At 48.4% G+C, this 9,858-nt stretch overlaps 1 protein-coding gene across 1 annotated transcript; it reads right to left on the reverse strand.

Moving 5' to 3' along the window:
• Positions 1–7,546: 7,546 nt before the first annotated feature.
• LOC121936975 (G1/S-specific cyclin-D3-like) lies at positions 7,547–9,848 on the reverse strand. Its single transcript, XM_042479728.1, has 4 exons — positions 9,638–9,848; positions 9,157–9,316; positions 8,782–8,924; positions 7,547–8,076 (listed from the first exon to the last, which is right to left on the reverse strand). Exons 1-4 carry the CDS (start codon positions 9,806–9,808, stop codon positions 7,999–8,001), a joined length of 552 nt encoding a protein of 183 aa, XP_042335662.1. The 5' UTR covers positions 9,809–9,848; the 3' UTR covers positions 7,547–7,998.
• Between the last annotated feature and the right edge of the window lie 10 nt (positions 9,849–9,858).

Consider the following 9,858-nt stretch of genomic DNA (forward strand, 5'->3'; position numbering starts at 1 on the left):
AAACACCAATGCATCTGTTCACAGCAAAAAGCCACTACCACAAGCTGGTAAAATGGAGGCACCTTGATGATGGGGATAGCTGCGCAACTGCCTTAGCACCTGAAAGTGCGTAAACATGAAGGCACACAGTGGCAAGGATGAACCTTTGCCCAAGCTGAGAGTGAGCAAATGAAGCAAAAGTTAAAGAATACATGGACAAATGCAACCGTTGGAGGAAACCAAGAGTTCGCCAAGAGAGAGGCGCAAGGGACTCGGTGAGCTTTTAATAATTTCGTAAAGTGAGAAAAAGGGGAGGATAGCTAAATATTGAAAGAGAGTGTATGGTGTTATTATAGATCCATAACAGCCCTGTGAGGAGGGCGAGATTCAAGCAGCCCTCTCTTTAGGCCGGGGAAAAGCAAATGGAGGCCTATTTGTCTCCATCTTGACCACACTGACATGGCTTGGCCACACGTGTCCCAGTTTCCCTCTGTGAAATGCTGGAAGGCATCACACTGGTCTTCTCTTCATCTCATTGAGTTGAAACCGGATCAACCCCCCCACCTCAACCAACAGCAAGAAGAGCAGAAAACGCTAGCAAAGCAGCAACACAAAGCTGCCTTTGTCCCTGCTTGGGTCATTGTGTCTTGCCCTGTGGTCATCCAGGACCTCCACCGGCTTGGGCTTTTGTGCCAGGCCTAAGGTCATCCCAAGGATCCTTTGTGCAGGAGGGAATTACAGCCACCCAATACAGCTGATGGATGCATTGCTTTGAAAAAGCCGCTTGCCAACACTCCCCTGCAGCCCTGGCACTGTGTGACCAAGGAGGACTGGGAGCAAGGGGCACCCCAACATCAGACATTAGCCTTGTCCACACAGAGCCTTGGATTAGGCACACCTTGGACAGTTCTGGCACTACTCCGGACTCTCTTACTGCCCTTTGGGGAACAGATATGTACCCTGGTTTTTATTTCCCTGCTTCTTTGCCCACTATGATCTGCCATTAACTGTTCCTTGGGATGGTTTGGTTTCGGGACAGAATCAGGTCCTTTCCCAGGAGGCTCAGGCAAAAGCAAACTGCTCCAGCCTCTCCTTGGCTTGTGCATTTCTTCTCATTCATGACTTGGTCCGTCTCGAGCACACTCGGGTTTTGTTTGGCCACAGTTTTTATCTGTGAAATGCTCAAGGGTATGCATTCCAGCATTTGCAGTTTTCTGGGTCTGATCAGTCTGTAGCCTAAAAGGTATGGTATGACCGGTTGACATTTCCCTTTCAGTGGCTGAGATCTCACATTGCTTCAGCATGGCATAAATCTTTGCTGGCAAAGTTCCATGAAGCCTGTATTATGGCAACCCTATGACAGAGTTTCTTGGGAAGATTTGTTAAGAAGGGGTTTGTCTTTGCCTTCCTCTGAGAAAGTGTGACTTGCTCAAGGGTGCCCAGTGGGTTTCCATGGCCAAGCAGGAATTCAAACCCTGTTCTCCAGAGTCATAGTCCAACATTCAGTCCATTCCACCATCCGCTTGCCAGTGTGGAAAGATGTTGACTTGCCCACTGAGTAGGTCAGCCTTCCCTTATCCAGCCCCTTCCAGATGTGCCATATTACAATTCCCATCACACCTAGCCAGCATATCTGTGTTGGCTTAGGACGATGGAAGCTCCTGTGCAATGCTTCTGGGGTGCCTAGTCAAAGAAGTCCCTCCTTTCAATGGCTATTTTTTTGAGGACTTGGTTCCTGTGCAGCACAACAAAGTCATTATAGATGTGCAATGTTTTCCATGGACCAATGGGCCACAGCTGGGCCTTCTTTCTTCCTGGGAGAGGTGGCCAATCCTCCTCAATTTCTAGTGCGCAGACAGTGAGCTCGCCCTCCTGGATCATCCTGGGAGCCTGTTGCCCTTTGAAGCAGAATGGGTTCCATTGTGCGTGTGTGCGTCTCCCTACACAACCCTAGCGTGGCTGTTCAAGAATGGTTTGCGTGTTTGCTGGCAGCGTTGTGGGTTGCCTGGGACATGTGTGGCAAAGAGAGGCCTCTGTTTGCTTTGTGATAGCTCCAGACCCACCTCACGCATCCATGTTGCCATGCCCAACTGGTAGATCTAGCTATAGTGAGGCAAATGGTTGCATGCAGTGTGCAAGGGGAGCACACACTTTTAAATGTAGAGTGGAATGGACTTCAAATGAAGCCCCTCAGTGTGCAGGGAGTGATCATGTCATCATGTAGTCATTGTGATACACACACACACCTTTTGCAAACCCAAAGCGCAGGCGGCTTGCAGCTTGCAGCTTGCCCCAATGAAGTCATCTCCAGTGCTCCAGATGCAAGAGCTGACCCTCTGCAATAGGCCACAAGCAGCAGGAGGGGGTTTCCTCCCCAGTGAGGCATTCTCTGACCCACAACCTCCCTTCTTGTTGCTCCCCATACACGCAGGATGGGACCCTGGCAGATGGAGACCCTGCTCAGGTTCCTTGTGATCTTTCCAGCACTGCTTTTCGGATGAGAGACACTTATCTGTTGCATGAGTTCAGCTGAAGCAGGGAGGGGGACTACTGTTATTTGCTTTGAGAACCTGAAACCCATCCAGGACTCATTCTCTTTCTACACTGAGGCATGTGTTCCCTGTGTGACTCAAGAAGGCAAGGTTGGGGGGCTCTCATCCACTGGATTGCTCTAGCTGGACCTCTGTTCTTGCTTTTTCTTCATTGGGGAGAAAATAGATAGGAAGGTTTCTCCCTCTCTCACAATATGAGAACCAAATGAGGGTCACCTAATGAAGCCGGACGATAAGAGATTCAAGACAGATGAAAGGACAGACTTCCTTCTTTGGCACATTGACAAACTGGAATTCACTACCACAAGATCTAGAGATATCTGCCTTTACAGGGATGTATGTGGACAATGCCATGGATTGATCAATGGCTGCTAGTTAGGATGACTATATACCACCCCTAGCAGAATATTCTCAGCACCACGTCTTTGGAAACACCTGGGAAGGTGCAATGGAAGGTGTATATATTCCTTGTGGGCTTCACAGAGGTACCCAACTGGATGCCCAGATCTTCACATGGAGCTATTACTCAACTTTGTTGACACCAAGGGCTTCAGTGCATGGATCTGTATCCTCACATTAATCTTCCCTGCATTTACCTGCTCTGCAGACAGGGTCAAATATGGCCAGTCTCTGAATGGGAATAACTGGAAACGAAGACTGGCTTCTCAGTGACATCTACCCTGATGCAAAAGGTGTCCATTGCTCTGCTCTATTATACCCCAATCTGAGCTTGAAATTGTTCCTTTTGAGGGAACGACCATTTACAGAATCCCATGCTGCTTGGGGGGGGGGAGAGACTCTGGAATTTGTCATCCCAAAACCAACTGTTTCCAAACTCCGACCCCCTTCTACCCCGACCCTGTACTTAAAGAAGAGTTCATTGTCATCCCTCCTGGGACGCAAGGGAGCCTGTCACTTCCATTGAGAAGTGGTTTGACTCAGACTTTGGGTGACCAGCAATGGCTCCAGATAACTGCAGTGTGGAATTAGTGGTGTCTGAGGACAGACAGACATATTCCCCCAGGACAGGCTGGCAGGGTCAGGGCCGAGTGTGTGTGTGAGAGTGCAATACAAGAAGAAATTACCACCATTAGCAAATCCCTCTATAGATTCCACATAGGAGGGACTGAAGATTTGGGAAGAAAATGGGGCAGCGGACACAAAATGCACAGGTTTGCTGCACTCTTGCCGAACTGCTGCAAATGGACCCATGAGCTGGTTGGCATCCGGCCTTTATCCCTATTTTTGCCCCTCTGAGGTATTAAAATGTGGGAATGTGGCTGCATTGCGCAGACGGCCTTGCAGGAGGGCTGACTACTTGCAAGAGCAAAACATCAGAGCAGGTGTTGCCTTGGGCTCTGTGCCCAGAATGACCCAGCAAGATCTGAAGCCTGTGCCAAGTTACCACTCCTCTGGTTGGAACGGTATTCTCTGCATGACCCCATCCTTACCCTCCATAGGCTTCAGAGGTAGACCCCCAGCCTTCTTCCAGTGAAGGGGGCCTTTTCCTTCCCCCTCTGGCACGAGACGCGGCATGGGTCCAGTTCCCCTTGTACTTTCTAATCTTCCCTGCTGAAGCTAGGATGCCTTTGCTATGATTCAAGGCATTGCCCCCCAGATAATGCTGCCAGTCAGTGCTGACAACAGGGAGCTAGGCAGACCCATGTTCTGACTCAGTAGAAGGCATCTTCTCTAAACTCCCATTCTCCAAGATCACTTTTCCAGGCTTTGCAGATCCACATCTGGAAGAGAGGAGGTATCTCTGCACTTAAGACTTCTGCTCTGCCAAGTTCAAGGGGTGTTGTTTGGAGGAGTCGGGGACACACACATCAAAGGCCTTCCTGCCTGCGAATGGCAGTATTCCCCCAGCGAAGGTATGCTCCAGCTGGACAAAAGAAAATCCCCACCAAGCAAAAGAGATGAGGGGGTGCGGAGAAAGCAAAGGGGGAGAAGAGAGAAGGAATCCAGCCCCTGCTCCCCAGGCAATGGAGGCTGGCTGGCTGGCATCCCAGGGCTAAGGATGTGGTCTCTGAGTCAAGCTGCTTTGGATAATGTCCATACCTCTCAAATGGCCGGAACTGTCAGGAGCATTTGTGTCTTTGAAGAAGGCATGCAGAAGGGGAAAGTAGAGGAGGAGGAGACACGGAGGTATTTGTAATGCAAACGAGCATTCGGGTCATCCTTAGTTTTATTAAAGCAAGAAGGTGTTTTTGCTTCTGCGTGGTGGAGAAAGGGGTTCTTGCATTTAAGCAGATCTCAGAACCGTTCTCTTTTGGACCACAGGGCTACTGGCTGGGAATTTCTCGTGTTGCATTTCAAAATTAAACTATGATAAGCTCTAGATTTCATGTCAACATTCTCCACAATTTCTCATTCATCGGGGCTCATTGTTAGTACAGTTGGCCCTCCGCATTTGTGTCTTTGACTTTTGTGGCTTTAATATCTAGGTGATCCAGTGCAACTCTGCCAGAAGTTGCCCAGAGAGTCACACCAGAGGAACGTGAGATTCCACTTCTCTAGCTATTTGTGGGTCATCCAGTCCAATTACAGGGTCAACCTCTGCCAAATGTTGGCCATAGAGTTGCACTGGAGAATCTAGAGATTCCTAGAGTGATGTTCTCTCAGATTAAAAAAGTGGTGTTTTATTAATGTTTTTTTCCCTTTCATGGAGCCCTGTGACCCTAACCCCAGCCAATGGGGAGGGCCCATTGTAACGGCAATGGAAGCATTTTTCTCATTTTTGTTGGCTGTGCTGTGCTACTAATGCTAAAAGCAGCTACAACTGCAACTTTTGGCAACTGGGTGCCGTCTTGCATCTTCTGAGTGTCTGTTCCAAGGAGGGCAATTGTTAACTACAACATAAATGGTGTCAGGGGCACATTTGGAGACATTTCTGCAAAGCAGTTTTCTCATTCTTGCTTGACAGAATGAGGAAGATGCTCAGGCAGCAGATGATGAGTGATTTGGAAGAGAGATCTGTATGCCAAGCCTGAACCGGGCATTTGCCTTCGGATATAGTCAAGGGTGCTCTTCCATCCCTGGTGCTGAAGTAAGGTTCAATTGCCAGCCCAGTCTGCTTTGGTACATCTTGTTCTTTGCCTCAGGCTGCAAAATACCTTGGACTGGCGCTGCCTGCTTCCCAGCGGCATGTGCTCCGTAGCATCCCTCTTCCTCCCTTCCTCGTGACCAATGTCCAAACCAAGACAAAGGCTGGCGCCCTGGCCCTCCAAACTCCTGCTCCCCCTTGAGCCAGAGGATTGCAGATAAAACCTCGGCTTTGTTTGGCTGCTTCCAGAAAAAGTTTGCAAGGGAGACTCCATTTCTTTTAGCCCAGAAGGGAGAAATTTGACTTTGGGTTCATGGGAAAGCTTCTCCCTTTGGGACTTGGAAAAGGCAGAAGTGCTGGAGCCTGGGGTTGTGTGGGTCTCACGTCTCGTGGAAGCCAAAGGCAAGCAAGCGTCTCTACGTGGGAAATGCTTTTTGGTCTGAGGCAAAATCTCACCCTGAGATTCCCAGATCTGACCGGTGACACCAAGACCTACTGTTGTTTATGAATACACATTGCACACGTGGAGACTTGGACAGGTGTGACCAAGCAACATCACAGCATGGTCGAGATGACAAAGGTTATTAATGAGGAGAAAATTAATGAGGAAATAAGGAGTAGAATCATGCCCTTCTCTGTAGACTCTGTCAAAGGCAAACCACTGCACCCTCTCCCAGCTTTTGCAGCTTTCCCATAGGTTTTCATTCATGAAATGTTGGAAGGTATGCAATTCTTGAGCATGCGGATCCAGGTGGGTCCCTGAGCTCAGGTGTCGGCTCCTGTTTCTTATCAGCATCCTCTGATGCTCCGCTTGAAGGAACCATGGGAGCTCTGCCTTGAAGCAGGCAAGCCTTGGCTCCCAGCCTGCCCACATCTGTTTCTGATTCTCTCTCTCTCTCTGTGGCTGCTGGCAACTGTTTATTTATGGAAGCGGCATTTCCCCTGGGAAATAGGGTCTAATACTGTGGAACATCTTCAGTTACAGAGGGGAAAATAAACAAGTTTGCTCTTGCCGGGCTTTGGCTGGGTTGGTCTTGGGCTGGAGAGGCTGGCCACCATCCTCTCCAGGGTGAAAGGGCTGGGATATCTACAAAGCTAGCAGAAAGCGGAGGAGGAGGAGAGGCTTGCTTTGATTCAGCCTGGAATCAACCCTCTGCAGCCTCGGGCATCGATGGACGCTAATCTGAGCCCCAGAGGGCAATTTGGCCGGCCTTTGGGAACACGGAGTCTCTTCTGAGCGAGGAAACTGTGGCCTACGAGCCTCGGAGAAGACGTGAGCTAATTCAGATGCAAAAATGCCTTGCAAACAAGTCACAGTGTGCCCTGAGGAAGGGAGTGTGTGACATTACTCTCTCCAGGGTCAGCCACAAATGACCTCTTGCCATTTGACTGGCTTTGCACAGTGGAGAAGCTGTTTAGCTCCGCTCCTGTTACTGTGACAAAACTGACTCTCTCTCAGGTCTCATTCACACGGCAAAAATAATCTGGGATGAATCCTTGGTGTTCACACATGTCCCAAAGGCACTTTTGGAGGGGCTGGCAAACCCCCCACTTAAGCCAGAATATTTGATACCATCCCCCCCCCCCCAAGTTTTCCTGAAAAATCTGCATCGATCCACATCATCATCAGTGTGAATATGCTTTCTAATCAATTTGGATCACTCTGTATCCTGCAACTTGGATAGGATAGGAGTTAACTGCAATCAGTGTCCTAGCTCAGTTTTCCTTTGTAACTCCTATGCAGTACATCCAGTGACCAGGCATGATGGGAACTGTCTTAAGAAAAAGAGGCGCCAGGGTCAGAACGTCTAATCTAAAATCCCTGCCAACATCTGGAGGGTGCAATCTGGACCATTGCTTTTAATGCTCCTTTAAACCAACCATGCCCTTTTGCTGCCGCCTGGTGGAGAAACCAGACAAGGGTTTGGGGCCAATCTTTCCAATTCTAGCAAACACAACACACTTGCTCTAAGCGTCAGACTTATTTATTTCAAAAACTGTTTCAGCATCTTTCAGGGGGAAAACTCTCGCAAGGCGGATTAAATCAAAGGACATATTTTAAATATACAGTAAAGGAAATATTACATTCAAAACACAGTAATGCCATCCTGGATTGAACAGAATGATAATGCTTAACAGTTGAAAGCGAATTTGCAATGAATGGTATGGATTGTATTGGTTAGTCCCAACTGGAGTAGATGGATGGTTTTTGAGAACAACTAGTGGCCTTCCCTAACCTGAATGGTTTTGAACTACAGTTCCTGCCATCTTTAGCCTTGCTGGGCATGCTGGCTGGGGGTGATGGGAATTGTAGTCTAACAGTTCTGGAGAGTGGGAAGGAATTTGAAATTCCCGATTTTGGTCCATGATGTTTGGTCAGACCAATTTCCTAGCCATCTCAGAGGTCAACCCAGGTTCTTGTTACGGACAAGAAATTTGTTTCAGGTTCTTTGCTACAGCTGCTGCTTCAATGGTGTCCTGACAAACTTTTAGGCAGTCCTGAGAAAGAGAGAGAGAGGGCAAGAATTAAATAAAATGGTTTTAATTCTGCATTGAATTCGGATGGTGCCTTTGCCATTCTGTCACTGGTCTTGTGGTGAATCTGCTTCAGGTTGTTATTATTATTTTCTTATATCCAGACTTTCTCCCAATATAGGGACTCAAGGCGGCAAACAGCAAATTAAAACAATACAATCTAATTAGAACATTAAAGGTGTTATTGAATGTGTGGAACCTATTTTGGGGAGATTCAGCAATCTGGGTAGTTCAGACTAGAACTTGGAGTGGATTCACAACCTCACCAACATAGCGGTTTGTGCTGATCTTACTGAGCTCACTGTATCAATGGGCATAAGTTAAGTTTTTACATTCTTATTTAGTTCAGCTCTTAATTCAAAGTCAAAAGGACTGGAATCTTACTTTTAAGGACCCTAACTCAGAGGCAGAGCGCCTACTTTGCAGTCAGGAGACCCTCATAGGGTACAGTTCCTAGGAAAACTGGGGGAAAGACCCATGCTTAAACACCCAGAAAGCTGCTGTCACTCTGTGCCAACTGCACTGGGCGAGATGGACCAGTGATCTGGCTCAATATTAGAAAACAGTACTAATTCAGACCAGCTTGGAAGCATTTAAAACACCAGCTGGATGTTGGGACATCTCCCATTTCCCAACTCTACCTCCTATTGTATGGTGTGTCTGACTCACCACTTTGGCGCCAATGATGCCAGCCAGCAGTTCTGTAATCACATCACTAGAAAAGAGGTCTGACAGGGCAGAGAAGCCAGGGGCTGCCACTGCGATGCTGCCCGCGGCAATCAGGGACGGCGGGTACAGGATGAAGGTGCAATCTGCCAATGCCGAGGAAGAGAGAGAAAATAAAACAAGAACCCAAAAGAAGTTCACATGCTTGCATGCAGTAAAATCGTGATGGGAAAAGGTTGGTCTTCTACACCAGAGCTTGGGAAAGTGGCCCCTTTTTGGATTACAAACCCCCAAAAGGTCAACTCCCAGAGGTCAAGACTGGGCCTGGAAAGCTGTTCTGAGTTCAGTAAAGCCCACTCCATACAACACAAGCCATACCTGTAGCGCACAGCGCAATGAGTGTCTGTGTGTGTTTCTTGACCGTGTCCACCTTCTGCGGGGGAAATGGGAGCTGATGGAGAATATAATCCAGAAAGTCATTTGGGATCACCGACAGCAGGTCCCACTTGAGGCTCCTCAGGACTAAGCATTCCCATTCCTACATTGGGGCACCGGGAAGAGAAGACAGGTATGCTTCAAGTTTACAAACTGTAGGCACATTCTTTTATTTCTTTAATCAAATGATTGGGTGCCAGAGGCAGAACTGGCATGGAAAGAGTAAGGATCGCTTCCTACACCACACAAAAAGAGAGTAGTTCAACATGTTTCAGCCAAGTTTTTATTCAAAACCACGAAACCATGGTGCACTGGAGAAGTGAGGTCCACATCACAGCCCCAGAAAGGCCAGATCTGGCTTCAGAGCGGAGGTTCCCTGCATCCAGTGAAAACAGGGGCAAAAACAGAGGCAAAACCAGCTTACCCGAACTTGGCGTGGTGTGACGGAGTTGTCCGTGTAAATGCAGAGTTTCTCCACCGTCAAAGGCACCGTCTCTCGCAGTTTGGAGGCCAGGAGCATACAGACCGTCCCCAGAAGCTGCAGCCAATTTTTCAGCGTGGGGACGCAAGCCAGGTAGCGATCCACATAGTTCATGGCCAAGGGGAAAACCTCCTCTTCGCATTTCTGCTCCTCGCACACCTACA

Source organism: Sceloporus undulatus, chromosome 7, assembly GCF_019175285.1.
Source record: "Sceloporus undulatus isolate JIND9_A2432 ecotype Alabama chromosome 7, SceUnd_v1.1, whole genome shotgun sequence".
NCBI classification, from domain to species: Eukaryota; Metazoa; Chordata; class Lepidosauria; order Squamata; family Phrynosomatidae; genus Sceloporus; species Sceloporus undulatus.